The sequence below is a fragment of the Mesitornis unicolor genome, unplaced genomic scaffold (genome assembly GCF_000695765.1).
Source record: "Mesitornis unicolor isolate BGI_N332 unplaced genomic scaffold, ASM69576v1 scaffold23760, whole genome shotgun sequence".
Taxonomy (NCBI): Eukaryota; Metazoa; Chordata; class Aves; order Mesitornithiformes; family Mesitornithidae; genus Mesitornis; species Mesitornis unicolor.
Window position 1 is genome coordinate 5663 of NW_010157922.1, and position 16281 is coordinate 21943.

Genomic DNA, 16281 nt, shown 5'->3' on the forward strand with positions numbered 1-16281 from the left:
GGATTGGCAAAACTTGAACTCTGATCAAGCAAAGCATCTGATTGGATTTTTTCAAAGGCTTCCAGCTATCATTATGCTGCAAAGCGTGTTTGCATTTGCCTTAATTATTTAGCATTTTTTTTTAATAGTAGTAAGTTTTATCTATGAAAAATTATCCCCAAAGCCTGAAAATAAATGGAAATAAGACATTTAAATGCAAATAGAGTATCCAGTTTTTAAGTAGTAAATACTGCTCAAATGTGGTTCTGGAATAGATGTGATTATTGAAAAGACTGATTTACCTTATTTTGCTTTCTTTTAAAAAGTGATTCTAAATTACTGCATTTTTCTAAGCCTCTAATTCTTTGGTTTTTTTAGGGGGTTCAGCCTTGGTGAAGGTGTACTGGGCAAGTATTGACTTGAAAAAGCTGCCTTTAGGATGTCTGAAGATGATGAAAAAGTTAAGCTCCGTCGAATTGAACCTGCCATTCAGAAATTCGTTAAAGTGGCAATTCCAACAGATTTGGAGAGGTTAAGAAAGCACCAAATAAATATTGAGAAGGTCAGTGTTCACGTTTTACTAATACAGTTCTTTCTGCAGTATAGAAGCAGTTCTAATGGAAGATTAGGTAGAGATTTCAATGGAAAGTTGATTATTAGATGTTTTAATTAAAATTTGGCTAAAAATGAAGCTTCTGTATTGTCTGACCATTCAGTGTGTACAAAGGCCTTTACTAGTGGGAACTAGTCAGTCTGCAGAGTGAGAAACAGTGCTGTTTTGTGTTAAAAAGTTGTTGTAAGGAAAGCAGCCTAATAGTCTTATTTTATTTTTTAAGTCATAGTGGTTTGCTGCCAACTATTCTGAATAGCTTACAGTTTGTACCTGTCTTTTCCTATATATGTTTTTAAACTGACGTGAGAGAAATAGAGAGATTGAATTATTTAAGTAAATGGAAAAAGAACTGTATCAAAATTGCAGCGTATTTATATGTTTCTTGTTGACATTAGCTCACACTTGACAGTGAAGCTGAATATGCTTCCAAGAAAAATTAGTTAAAAAGTTAAATTCTTCTGTACGCTGTGGCAATGCCTGTACCGGTAAAATAAACATGCCCAGGACAGTTGTCTGACATGAAAAGGCCTATGTCTATATTATTAAACTCCCATATTCTGCAAAACAGAGTGGCTGCATCCACACTGCTAATGGGGAATAGCCTCTGTTCTGCATTTTTAACTCCTGAACCGTGGCCAAAACCATACCAGAAACAGTTTAACAATTTAGCAGCACAGATGAACAGATTTCAGACTTGAGATATTCTCAGTCTCTGTTTATTAGTATAGCTGTAACCTGTGGAAACAGAGAAATTGGTTTGTTGAGGAAGGTGGTAAGAGATTTACTAAAAGAGATGACACCACTAAGAAAAGGAAGAGAGATTGTGAGTCAGGAAGGACGCTTACAGTCATAATACCAGTATTGCGATGGAATTTTTGGAATTATTGATATAAGACAGATTTGTTTAGAAAAGATTTTGCTTACCACCACAAAAAAATCTGTGACAGTGAGTGCCTGTAGTTCTGTGAAGTTCTGTACGTGATTCTGAAAAGTCATACGTCATATTAATTTCACTAGGCTTGTTCACAATATATAAAATCAAGTGTATATGTAAGTCTGGATGGTGTAGGACAGCTATCTACATTTTCTAGCACCTTGGGAAGGAATGAATAAAAGGGAAGAAAATACGTGAACATGATTCTGATTTCCTGACAGGTATGATCTGAAGGTATCTATAATGTTATTGTTGAAACTGTTTTGTATTTTGCTGCTCTCACAAGTTCACAGCTTTACTATAACTTTACTGTGACTTTACCAAGTGAGTAACCTTTTGGATGAATTTTCCGTGCCATATTTCTGCCTTGAGTAGTTTGGGGATGAGGGAGGAGAGAAAATAAATCCATGTATTTGTTTCTGAGAACATAGTGAGGAAATAATGTGTTGTTCAAGTGATAGTAATTTCTCTTAGTAAGAAATGTTTCATTTAAGTGATAGTGATTGATAGCTTACTGCTAATAGTTTCTTTTCAATGCAGTGATGTGTTGGAACAGTGGGGTGGTCTTTTTTGGACTGTACATATTGCTATGTTTCTACAAATCTGCTGTGTTTTAGCCAAGAGGTACGATTCCGAAAGAAGGTGGTTTGCAGGTACTCAGTAGATACTGGTTAAACTCCACCACTGAAGATTGCTAAAGATTTACCCAATACTGGGTAAATCCCACTCCTATGCTCAGAAATTACCAGAACTCATTCTTGGAGTTACTGATTTGATTGGTCCTGAATCTGGGAATGAAAACAGGGAGATGATTTTTCTTGTGTCTTCCCGCAGTCTCATCCTCTTACTTTCCCTTACTTGTGTGCAAGAGGAAGCTCTTTCTGGCTCATGTAAATAAAGGATAAAGATTTGGGTGAGGGGAGCTTGTGAAGAAGTACCTCAGCTGGAAGGTGAGAGTGCAGAAATGGTGGGTGACCATGAGATAAGAGAAAAACTGGAACAGAACAAGAACTAGGGTTGCTGAGACTAATGATGGGAGATAATAATTTGACTCTTTCCTGGTAAGGGTGTAATAAGGACACAGTAAGGATATGAACTGCAATATTCCCAAACTGAAAAGTGTATTAGTATAATATTTGCCTGAAACAATAACTTCAGAATGAGATGACCTGTTTTTTCCAGTCACATCATGGTGTTTACTCTTTGTGATACCATATTTGTGTAACTCATTACATTACCTAGATGCCAGCTGATTCAGCATTTTTTCCCTTGAATCGGCCACTTTCCAGCCATCTCGAGCTGTAGCAGCCAGGGGCAGCTTTCTGTTCTCCAGCTTCTCCTACAAAGAACAGTTAATTGAGTTACTTTGGAGTAACTGGAGCTGGAGTACAGAGGAGCTCTTGGGTTAGGTGATGGGGGAACAAGGACCCCCGACTGTTAAATTGCCCTGGAGAGGTGTACAGCCTCCAGGGATCATGTGTAGGTCTCTCAGTGTGCACAGCCCATACCTAGCCGTGGCCACAGGGCTAGCTAAGGGCAACTAGTGAAGAGTAATGTGGGATAGGACAGGATGCAGAGGTGCCTGGAGGAGAGAACATTGTAATAATAGCTTTTCTGTGCAAGCTGTTCCATTCAGATACAGGCAGCCTTGATAGCTGGGTTCTTTCCTTCTTTCTATAACCAGAAGTTGCCCGGCTATGCCTGGAAGCAACATGCACTTATTATAGTACACCAAAAAGGGATTTCTTGGTTGCAGAGGGGTAGTTTTTGGTCCACAGTTGGTTTATGTTAAAATTATGCTAAAGATTCTATCTTCAGTTAACACCAGCAGCTTCAGTAACTGTGGACCAGTGAGGTGTACCATTCTTCAGAGTCTGGAGGAAGGCATCCAGAAATTAAGGGATGCAGTTAATAAATACCTTTAACAGGGTGGCATGAAAGCTACAGCCTTGCCTGAGAGGAGCAAACAAGTGGTCACTGGAAAAGGGTTGTCTGTTGATGGGAGTAGGGAGCTGACCTGCCAGATTAGCAGGGCACATTAGCATTACACAAATGTTTTTGTTGCACTTTGAAGGTAAGATGACCTTTTGATTTGTGTATAGAAGTAATTAGAGATAGAGGGTGGAGGGGATGGGCATAACTGTTACACACTGCTTGATTTTTTAAAAATTTTTTTTTTAAGAATATTACTTTGTACAACTAAATAGTTTCCTTGTTAAATATTACAGAATCACAGAATCATTAAGTTTGGAAGAGAGTACTAAGATAATCAAATCCAACCATCAACCTAACACCACCATGCCCACTAAACCATGTCCTGAAGTGCCACATCCACATGCTTCTTAAACACCTCCAGGGATGGTGACTTCACCACCTTCCTGGGCAGCCTGTTCCGGCGCTTGACTGCTATATAGACATTGTCCATATGTGTAAAAACTCCTTCATTTAGGGTATATAAAAGCCCTATCAAGAAGCTTCAAAAGACATGGATGTTGCAGTGAGGAATAGAGACATGGTCAGTTATTACCCTGTGTAGTACTTACCGGTGTGAGAGATGATCTTGGGAACTTGGTTTTGTAGAACGTGGGCAGTGAGGAGAGGTAGCCAGTTGCTGGTTGGTCCTGATAAAAATCTTTTACATATTTAGACAAATAGTAATCATGCTGTATCTAGTCAGATAGTGTTACCATGGTGTCAGGGAAGGGGTGAAATATGTTACATTTAGTTCAGCCATGTGTTGGTCAACTGAAGTCTTCATTGGCCCTTCATCAAGCATTCCTGTTTTGCAGATAGAATGGGAGATCGTTGCAAGAGTAGTTTTCTGTGTCTGGAAGAAAATGCAGAAAATATTAGTGCTCAGGATAAAATGCATCTTTAGGTCTGATCTAGCACTTTGTTCAAAGCATTGTCGGAGGAGCTCGTGCTTAGCTGGAGTTTAATTATAGACCGTACAGACTATGTATATACATACATACATACATATACATATACATACATACAGTGTTTCTTTAATGGCAATCAGTGACCACAGCAAAGTATCAAGATGCTTTATAAGTCATTGAATTTTATATTTTGAATGTAAAAATCTGATACAGCCTAAAAGTATCTGGTTTGGACATTTCCTGAGGTTTTCAGCTTGCTGATGGTATCAGTGTGAATGATCTGTTCAGTCAACATAAAATTTGCATATTAGAAGATTCTTTGGATAATTGTAAACATTAAAGTGTTAACTGCACTTCCCCTACAACAGCACTTTTATGAAAGCAAGAAATGGTAGCAATGTTTCGTATAGATTTGTCTTTCTGATTTCAGAATACTATTATGAATTTCTGCATCCCTAAACAGTATAAATCCTGGCAGATTTGATAATTGAATCAGTAATTAATGGAACTGTTAGAAACAAGAGACTATGGATAAAACCTTTAAACAGACAGTTGGTAACTATACCAGAAGCTATTCAGCAGTACTGAAGACTTCAGAACTTCTGTGCGTTGGCAAAAAGTATTAGACACAAACATTTACAAGAGGCAGTACATCTGAGTATAAAAATAGTCCCTAAATGCCAGATTCTTTAAAAAGATGGTGAGAATAAAAATATGGCAAATTGGAGGTTGAAATCTGTCACTTGATCGTTATAGGTTATCAGAACAGTAGCAATAGTTTGGTTTAAGTACTTCCATGATAATTTGAATTTTTCATCTTCTACATGCATTTTCACCATAATGAATGTGTTACAGCACGTTTACGAGCTCTTAGCATCAGCAGCTTAAATGGTTTTCTCTAAAATACTTTTTGTAAAATTAACTTTCAGCCATGTAAACCAAACATCCCTAGAGGTAAAAGGATAATTTTGTAGAATCTGATCCTGTTTATTTTACAGGCTACTTTTAAGCAAAAATCACTAATTATGTCAAATTGCTTAGAGCAGCAACATTATTTACTTATGATGAAGCCAATATCTCTAACCTCATTTCATGAATATTGATTTAAACCTTAGGTTCCAGAGATAGTCCAAACAATTAATCTACTAAATCACTGTTTGAAGAAACTATAAAATCAATATATAATGAAATTTGACCTTGAGCACACCTTTTCAGAGGAAGTGGCTACCATAAATCCATCGTCATTGCTTCTCAACTATTTGAGAGTCCAACTTTCCATATGACAGTTTCTGAAGACTTAAAAATTACATCCTTAAGAAATCAGTATTCTATGCTTGTTTGGTTTTTTTTTTTCCTTCTGTGCTTTCCCCATAAGAGTTCTGTTTTCTAAAGCGTGTTCCAGGGTTTGGATGGCCTTTCACTCCAAAACAGAGGATAAAATGCATGCTTATCCAAAAGAGTTACAACTCTCTGTTAACCTCTGTTAGATGAAAGCGGTTGTCACGGTACTACAGGAAGGTAGAGATTTTGGCATGGGTCCTGAACTTTGTTGGTGGTATGCAGCCATCCTTAAAAAAAGTACAGTAAGTCATGGCATCCTTTTCCCTGTTGCTTTCAGTTTTAATTTCATTTCCTGTGAGTGTACCAAAGTTAAAGGGGAATGTGTGAAACACTTTTTACCTTTGGCTGGGGACCATTGTTGTGGTGGGAAGATACATAAGGGTGACACAAAATGAGAAATTAAGATATCTGAGTCTTACTGCAATCTTCATCAGGGTTTATACCTTTATATAAGATATTTATTGCAGAGCTTTTAGAAATGTTGGTGAGCAGTAGCTGCTACAAAAATTAATGCAGAGAATATGATTAAAAGTTTTGAGTTCTCTCCATGACCACTGGATATTTTCAAAGAGAAATGGGAGGGATCTAAATCATAAGCATTAAGGTTTTATTTCTAAAGAGAGTTCTCAAAAGAGAATGGGACAAAGAAGAAAAGAGATTGAGTGTCTAAGAGTAGCCTGATGTTTTGTATTTCTGATGTGGAATGCAAACTATTTGGCTGTGGCACAATTATGATCAAGTATCAGAGGATCATGGAACCACGGAGTGGTTTGGGTTGGAAGGGACCCTAAAGATCATCCAGTCCAACCCCCTTGCTATAGACAGGGACACCTCCCACCAGACCAGGTTGCTCAAGGCCCTGTCCAACCTGGCCTTGAACACTTCCAGGGAGGGGGAATTCACAGCTTCCTTGGGCAACCTGTGCCAGTGTCTCTCCACCCTCACAGTAAAGAATTTTTTTCTTATGTACAATCTAAACTTAACCTCTTTCAGTTTAAAAGTGTTGGCCGTTGTCCTGTCTCTGCAAACCTTAGTAAAAGTCTTTCTCTGTCTTTCTTCTCTCTCCTTTATGTATTGAAAGACTTCATTCAGGTCTCCCCAGAACCTTCTCTTCTCCAGGCTGAACAACCCCAACCCTCTCAGCTTTTCCTCACAGCAGAGGTGTTCCAGCCCTCTGACCACTTTAGTGGCCCTCCTCTGGACCTGCTCCAACAGATTAGGATTCCATAGGTGCTTTTACTTCATGGAGGTCCTTTAGTTTTACATGTATTTGTTAATGATAAATAATGTCAATACCTTCTCTTCTGAAGGTGTACTATCCTTGAATCCCCAAGAGTGAACATTGCCCAGGAGCACAACTTACTTTGTGTTGGATGGCAAAGAGAAGTCAAGAAGGAGGAATTCTCTGACCACATGAATGTCATTGCTCTGGGTGTATTAAGTCATTGGATTCTTTGAGGTCATCACTGGCAGGCTAGGAATTTTGAAGCAAAGTAATAAAACTTCTAACTATATAAAGCAGATAAATGTGCTGAGCATTTCTAGTAGAAATTTAAAAAAGCAGTAAAGGTTTCTTCAGGAATTCTTTCTGTTCTTCAATGGAAAATAAGATTTTTTAATTATGCAGTATATGGACAATAAATTACTGTCAGTTGAAATTGAAAAGGTAATTTTCCCCCAAACCACTTTTGTGCTACCCTCAGAAATTCCCATTTCGTAACTCTTTTGGGGATGAGTGAATTGGAAGACCTACTGCTGATGCAGACTTTTTTGTCCATTTTATTTTAAAGAACAATGGCAGTAATTTTAATGGCATAATCATTCATGCAGAAGTTGCTAGTTTCCTAGAAAAATCACTTTAATCTGACTTAATTGGACACTAAATGTTTTCTCTTTCATAGCACTACAAAATCTTGGCATGAAAGAAGTTTTTTCTCTGAAAATAAGAAGTAACTTCAGATGTCTTGTATTTTAGGGAGCTGAGTAACTTGTGATCCTCATTGCTGTGGCCTCTCAAATTCTGAAAATAATTAAGGAAAGATATAGGCTGCAGATAGTTTTTATTGGTAACAAAGCATATAAAATCAAGGAATTACTTTACATAAAAATACCTCAAAAATCATGGTAAATATTTTGTCTTCTTATTTAAACTATTAAGTGTTCTAATATTGTCTGGTTTTGTGAAAGCATTCTTTGATGGTTTCAGCACATGTTCCAGGAATCAAGGCTTCCTCTTCTGTTGTTTACTACTCTTTTTCGTGACAATGTCTCTATATTATTTAAGTCAACTGCCAATAGCAGGGATTGATTTCTTTTAACAACGAAAGGGTGTTTATCTGATGATATGCAGTTCTTTGGCAAAACTTGCTCTCTGTTCGTGGAGTCATTACTCTGGTCCGTGTCCTGTAGGAAGTGCTGTATGGATGGTTTCCCACTGAGGTTAGTGGAGCCTCATGGGGGTACCAAATCTGCCCTGATCATTCTCATAACTGTGTTTGTAACTATATAGAAATGCTAAGTTTTTAAATGTAGACAGTAATGTTGTGTAATGAATGCAATTTTTTTTGTAAATTATATCAGATACCTTGTTGTCCTGTATGACCTGTACTGCTTATCCCCTGTTGCATTCCTTTTTCCTCCTTCTGCCCTTTATTTTACTGACCATCAAGTGATTTCTGCCACAGCAGTGTCAGGATGTTGCACTATCTCTTTGTTGTTAAAAACTGATGCTGAAACCCTGGTTATCTGCAGTTCAGTAAAATACATAGTGCAAAATGATTCACAAAATACATTGCCATTTACCTGTCTAATTTTGCAGTGGAAATGCCTATGACTCAGCTTCTTTACTGTCAATTTTGGAAAATTAAAGTGGTTATTTAGAGAAGGTTCATTTTTTTCTGCATAGTCAGTTGGTAAAAATAGCAATTATATGGAGTGTTTTTCCTTTATTCTAGTATCAGAGATGCAGGCTGTGGGACAGATTGCACGAAGAGCACATCAACGCAGGACGAACAGTTCAGGTAATGATATTAAAATGACTGTGATATTAATGGAATTAAATTTCATACATAGTACTGGTTACCTCAGGGATGCATTTTCACAGAGACGTGTGTTTGACAAATGGGTTTGACAAGTACATGGTATTGCTTTACGACATTTAAAAGATAGGGCTTTCCTAATTGTGTCCTGTGAGGCAAATACAGTCAGAAATGTCTCAGGATTCTTGAACGTAAAAGTTTGGAGTCTCTGCTCTTTTGCAAAATATCGTCTTACATTACTAAATTAGAAGACGGAAATCCAATAAGGAATACTTTTAATTCTAAAACATAGTTTCAGACCAAACAGAACATTTGGGCTGCTGGTTTGGTGTGTAATTCTTGTTAAATGCGTAATATCATGAAAGGGGGAAATACCGGATGCACTGGTCAGCATGGCATCATCTCAGTGACTTCATGCATAGTCACCCATAAGCCAGTACACAGAGAATCCGACATCTGTTTCTGAAAAATGCACGTCTTGATGAAACTGATCGAAAAGCTAATGCCAAACATCAGCCAAAGAAGGTTATCGGTACAGAATAACAAAGAGCAGATCTGCACTGCAAAGTTTGCCGACACAGATACAGCAGCTAATGGTTGTAACGTGCTGTGTGGGCAAAATTCTGGGGACAGTCATATCTTTGCCAGCAGGAGAGGCACCTTGTGTTGGTTTCAGGTGGTGGTCAGAGGAGGGAGGTGACTTTGTGTTAGAACAAACCTTTTGTGACCTCTGCTGCATCTAGACAAGCAGGCTTTGCCAGCAGCGGTAGCACAGTCCTAAACCACTGTATTCTATAACTGTAATACTGCAAATTCCCGTGTTTGTTGCAGTGTCTTACTGACTCCTGTGAGAAATTAGACCAGACTAAAAATGAAAAAGACCAACAACTCAGAAAGCAGAACATAATCGCGATTGAACAACAGTATTAGCAGGCAGAGCTGGAGTTATGTGTCTTTTTTCAGGAATGGAAGGTGTTAATGAGCTTTTTTAGTGTAGGTTGTAAGAAGTTCTATATGAAGTGAACTTAATTTTCCTGTTGTTTGGAGGTTTGAATGTTTCTTTTGATTGTCACGAAGCATTTTTTAAATTGGAATATAGAATACATTTATTCTTAATATCGAAAGAGTTTTCTTTACTATCAAGAGTGGAAGTCCTGTTAAAACATTGACATTCTAAAGGGTGTGATGTAGTGTGTTTGCTTATGTCTGTGCTCTAATGTGTTTTCACATCTGAGGAGTAGGAAAGGCTTCTCTTGCAGCTCCTTATGATCAGTATCATTTGTTTAGCAAGACAAAATCTATCAATAATTAGAGAAAAAGTAATCATGTTGAAGGTGATGTTTTTAAATACATTAGGTGCGTTAGTAATAAAACATTTATGTTTGTCTTGAACCTAAAGCCTGCCATTCTCACTTTCAGCCAAAATAAATTTCCTTATATTTTACTTAATTGTTTATTGCTTTTAATGCATAACTTGCATCCAGATCTAAAGTGGTTCACATTCCAATAGCCAGAAAGCAGAATAAGTATCTGGGTCCATGCAAGAAGAGTAGACTAACTCTTTGTTTTAATTAAATAGTTAGGAGTCCAGAGTACTTGATAATAAATTATATGACATGTAGAATGTGTTTGCTGTAAGCTGTTTAAATGTTTACCAATGGACTTGTGAGCTGTTTGTTTGCGAAGAAATCAGATTAATTATTGTGATACCAAATGTTCTCTGCAGCACACACTTTACTCTCAAAATTAGATGTTGTAAAAATACATTAGGAATCCCTAAGTCAATATTGACCCAAGGCATCCGCCACAGGTTTTAGACAAATATATGCACAGCCACTCTACATTTAATCCATGTGCACATAATTAGCCATTTTTCTGAATTTTCAGTTTACCCAGAATAATTACTTCTGTTGTACTTTTGATGATGGTCAAAATTATAATAGAAGTATAGCTGAGCATAAATGTAGACCTCCTCTTTCTGGTGACTGGGTGCCGCATAAAAAAACTTGCAAAAAGGAAAGTGAAGAAACTGGGGAAATCTTTGTATAGTGCACAGTGACACCCTTTCAGAAATACTGAGAAAATAGCTTTGGTATACCGTGTATTTATTAGTTTTCACAAATGTACTCTTGATTTTTATTCTTAAGGAGGATCCGTGGACTTCTTAAAATATTGGGACCTGAATAAATATGCAGTTTTGCAAGACTTTGCTCACATATATGCTGACTGTACTGTACAATGAGTTAATGATTTTAAGATTTAATTTCAATGAAATGGCAGTATTTTGTTCTAACACCTAAGGACTGCCTTGATCATATTCATAGTGAAGGGTAGAAAAATGCTGCAGTTACTAGAGAGGATACAAGACATGGAACAAAAAAAGGAAAAATACTGTTGATGAACGATCCAGCTTTATTCTGTATTCAGCCCACACAGGCAGACTGTTCTGCAAAACATACCTAGGCAGACGTAGGCTCTCCTCTATGTTTTTCTAACAGGGAAAGCTGCTTGAAGAATGTTCTTTTTTTTTCTTCCTTTTTCACTTTTATGATTTTCTTTTCAACTGAAAAGGGTTTACAAGGGAAAGATGGTTTTCATAATTTTGCATAAATCTTCAAAGCTTATTTGTAGGGCTCATGTAAGTATCTTTCTGAAATACCACACAAATACAGAGGAAGAGCATGAGAAGCTGAGTGGATGAGAGTCTTCATTGCCACAGGAGGTTGTTTATAGTATCAATGCCCCTGTACTTGGCACTGGTGAGGCCGCACCTTGAGTACTGTGTTCAGTTCTGGGCCCCTCACTATAAGAAGGATGTTGAGATTCTGAAGCGTGTTCAGAGAAGAGCCACAAGGATGGTGAGGGGTCTGGAGCACAAGCCTTATGAGGAGCGGCTGAGGGAACTGGGGTTGTTTAGCCTGGAGAAAAGAAGGCTGAGGGGAGACCTCATCACCACCTACAACTACCTAAAGGGAGGTTGTAGAGAGGTGGATGCTGGTCTCTTCTCCCAGGTGATGGGGGATAGAACAAGAGGAAATGGCACCAAGCTGTGCCAAGGGAGGTTCAGGTTAGAGATAAGGAAGAAGTTCTTTACTGAGAGGGTCGTCAGAAGCTGGAACAGGCTGCCCAGGGAGGTGGTGAAGTCACCATCCCTGGATGTATTTAAAGAGCAGGTAGATGAGGTACTTAAGGATATGGTTTAGTGGGTAGGCAGGAACAGTTGGACATGATGATCTCAGAGGTCTTTTCCAAGCGAGTGATTCTGTGATTCTGTGAATGAAGGGTCATGTAAAATCAACTCACTACTGCAGCCTGTGGCCATCTGTAGGGTAAATATGTCCTTAAACTCAGAGTTTCTTTGACCTATACCAAAAAATTTGTAACATACATCCTTTACTACGTTACTTTGAAAAAAGCCCAGAGAAGATACGTGAAGGCAGCATTACATTTGCACTGCTAAACTACAGGAATACTTCCTTAAAAATGTTACTTATGTTTAAGGTGGTGGGTTTGTTTGGAAGCACTGTTTACTTCTTAATTTAAAACAACAAAATGCAGAATGGAGGGACAGTTGATAGGGATTATGTTTTTGGATGAGGACAAGGACAATCATTGGCTGTATATATCCAGCATGGGAAGCTGTTGGGGCAGCACTTCTGCGGGAGAGGACTTGAGGGACACAGAGTGAACGTGAACTGATTGTGTGGCAGTGATACAGAAAAAAGCCAAATAACATAGGGCCGTTTGTAAGTGGGAGAGCAGTCAGTGCTGTCTCTCACACAGTGCCTTTGGTCAGCAGTAGATTTGTGATCCCAGGTAAAATAGTCCAGTTTGGGTGCCACACTGTTAAGGAAGCTGTGGGCTGATTAGGGAGTAGTCAGGGTGAGCAGTGAAAATGGTCAAAAAGTGGGAAAACGAGACTTATTTGGAAAGACTGACAGTAAGTGATTTTGCTCAGGAAACTCCTGACAGTGGCGTGCTGTCTGTTTGCAAACATGGAAGAGGTGGCTGCAGGGAGGACAGGGCTTGTCTTTCTCTGGTTTGAGCAGAGAGGATTAGAAATACCTGGATTAAACTGAGGCAGGAGAGACTTCTGTTAGCCATGAGGAAAATGCTATAGCAATTAGGATAATAAATGCTTGCAATATAATGTCAAGGAGGTTGCAGCTCTTCATAAAGGAGACCTTTTAAGACCAGATTAGATAAACAACTGTTGGAAATAAAATAGGGAGAATGGATCATGCTTTGCAGGGATGACTTCCCAAGGTTTTCGCCAGCTTTATTTTCCTACAGTTTTTGTGAGAAGGCCACTTGAAACAAAGATTTGAAAAAAATTGGGTTTGGAAATTAACAGACCAAAATTACAAATATTATAAAGAAAGATTCTGTGTCTTTTGGGCTGAATTTGGTGAGTTTGAAACTCAGGAGTTCCCATAAATGAAAACAAGATGTTGTATCACTGTCCTTGCTGAGTAAGCTTAGTTTTAAAAGTGAAAACAGTTAGGAAGAAGGTGATACACTTCTGTGCTCTATCCAGAAATTAATCTCTGTCCCATTAAGATGATTATGAAAAGAAGTCACTGCTATTTGCATATCCAGAACATTTATCATCTTCCACCCTGGTGAGGTCCTGAGACGCATCTCCTTGCAGCAGGGCTTACCTTTCTTGCTGGGCTGATGCCGTTTGGCTGCTGTTTAATTGGCAATAAATGGATCAAGAGTCCTCTCTCCAAAGCCACAAAGGAAGAGGGACTAAAATTAAATTTCACCAAGTAGGCAAATACCATCAGCTGATTCCTCCATCTTCTTTCTCACAAATATTTCTCTTTGGTCACCAGTTGAATAATAAACAGTGAATGTGAGGATCTGATTTGGCCATTCCTTGGGGTGGGTGGCTCGTGTCTCCTGAAGCTTCTGTTCAGGATTTCTGAAAGCCTCAGCAGCAAGTTGGTGGCTGTGTTGGTCACTGCCCAGTAACCATCTTAATTATACACATGCATTGGCTGTGCTGGTAATTTGCTGCAGCTGCAGTGGTGCAAATCCCTAGCAGAGCTATGTTTTAACTCAGTTTTCACTGGGAAATTTTCCTTTTAAAAAATAAACTGCTTTGGAAGCATTATTGGCCCATCCCAAACTCACTATTGTCACTCTTTCACAACAGGTTTTTGCTTGACGTACCATTTTTTGGTCTTCATTATGGCCAGAGACAGGATAATAACAACAACAACAACAACAATAACATTGCTTCCTGAAACATTAGGATCAACTTCACCTCATCCCTTGCATATAATTCTCACGAAATAGATAATTAAATGTGTCTAGGTAGTCCCATTTTGTCTTCCAATTCCAAGATTTTATACACTGATAATAATTTTGGCATGTGGTGGACTCCGACCGTGATGACATTTTCCCTTTTTCAGTACTTATGGGCAGACGATGGGAAGAAGAGAACAGGAAGAGAAAGGTAGATTAAGATGAGAAATATATGAGGAAACTTACTGGGGACGATGATTAAAATTCAACTCAGTATCTTACAAAGGTTTTTTTTGTATCTCTATTTTTTTTATTTTTAATTGGTGTTTTTACCTGGGGTTAGACTTAAATAATGTGACCTAAACTGGCTAGATCCATATAGTTCCTGCTTTAAGCAATGTTGTCGTTCTGAGGCATTACCTGTGCCTGGTTTGTATTACTGAAGAAAACCTTTATTTTTCTAACTGCTCACTGGTGTTAATCCAGTCTCTTGTTTTGCTGTGAGAAGAACATTCAAAACAATTGGTAAACAGCGGAATAAAGAACATAATTTATGTTATCACCTTAGAATGTAACACAATGAATATTATTTTTATTACAGCCTTTTTTTTTTATAATGAGATAAAAACTCTGTCCTAAAACACTGAGTGGTATAATTTAAACCATAAATTTCTTCTTTTCATTTGTAGAAAAAGAAAAGTTGTGTGCATTTTTAGATTTTAAAAGCCTAGGCGATAAAAACCTCCTTAATTTTTGTTGTAGATAGAAATTTATCTCACAGGAGATGCCTGCACACAGCCTCTTCTTGCTAGTTGTGAATAGTTTATGTCTTCTCAGAACTCTTGAAACCAAAGACGTATTTCTGTGTTTTATTATATTTGATATTCCAATCAAATATAGTTGTCCTTCTTCTGAAAAAAAAATAATATAAATATTGCAAAAAAACTAGTTCTTTTCCTTTGTCCCTGAAGTTGTCTTTTACAGAAAGAAAATGATCGTTTTGGGGTAGTTGGGGGCTGTGAATGATTGTATCCTGAAGTGCTATAATCACCACAGTCACTTACTATAAAAAAAAGCAAATTCTGAGAAGTAATCATTAACTTTACTTAGATATTATTTAACTTGTTGCAATCTGTGTAAATATTTTGGCAAAGGCCTAAATTGATCACAGACACGAAAATAACTTCAGGAATTACGTAGTGAATTAATTGCTAAAATACTTTAACTGAAACCCAAGATAAAACAAAGTGACTTCTTCAGTGGGAGAACACTGTTTGGGGACTGCTGTGTTGGGAGTTGCTGCCTCCATTCATTTTTTCTATAGACAGAGAACGGAGTGGATGCAAGCAGATATTAAAAATACAGCAGACTTGGCAGCTGGTTGTGATGTGGTGGCACCTCTGAGTAAGAAGCACTCAGAAGTCCCCGTGCCTTACTCTGTGGACGGCTTTGAGCTCCGGCTGAGGCACTGTACTTGTTTTGGGGTGACTCTTTTGCAGGAGCAGCACAAAAAAAAAAACAACCAGGGAATAGCACTCGGTCACAAAATAACAGAGTCTGGCAGACCCAGGATGGGTAAAAGGAAAGGATTTGTGGCGTTATTGGTGGCACGGGCTTTGACAGCAATTTGGGGATGCCTTTGATAGTGAACAGCTGCAGTCAAACAGTGCAGTCTGGAAATAGAGAGGAGAGGTGACCTGGAACATAGGGATTCCTTGAAACCTGGGACTTTGGAGGGTTTTCCTTGTTTTAGTTTATTAAAACTTAGAAATGACACTTTTATTTAAAGATGATCAAGATGATAGTTGCTTCCCAGCCACTGCAGGTGTTCGGTGCTCCTAGGTACTATGCTACAAAATAACTCTTAACACTGTTGCAGCAACTCCGTGCCAACATGAGAGAGATGGAGAAACTCTGTTTGCGAGTCCGACAGGAAGACATCCCCGTTCTGCAGAGAATGATAAATCCTGTTAAAGAGGAAGCTTCACTGGCCATAAAGGACTTCCTGCAGCTCCATTCTCAATCTGCAGAAGAACTTAAAAGGCAACTCGAAGGACAGGACGATGCCTCTTTAACCAGATCTGCAACTGTAGGAGGAGGTAGTAGAATTTAATTTCTGTATCTGTTATATCTGTATCGTTGTATCCAGCCCACAATTTCTCTGACCAGACATAAATTAAGTAAACAAATGAGATTTTAGTTGAATAATAATTGTTAATCGAGAATTGGATTTCTTTCCCT

General features: G+C 38.2%; 1 protein-coding gene across 2 annotated transcripts in view; it reads left to right on the forward strand.

Moving 5' to 3' along the window:
- Positions 1-418: 418 nt before the first annotated feature.
- Positions 419-16281, forward strand: part of STX17 (syntaxin 17) — a 24331-nt gene continuing 8468 nt past the window's right edge. The window contains exons 1-3 of one of the 2 annotated variants that reach the window (XM_010181910.1): positions 419-541; positions 8704-8769; positions 15920-16142. In XM_010181910.1, the coding sequence (XP_010180212.1) occupies positions 419-541; positions 8704-8769; positions 15920-16142 (412 nt within the window). The remainder of the gene's footprint in view (positions 542-8703; positions 8770-15919; positions 16143-16281) is intronic. The other variant, XM_010181917.1, reaches the window with a different exon arrangement.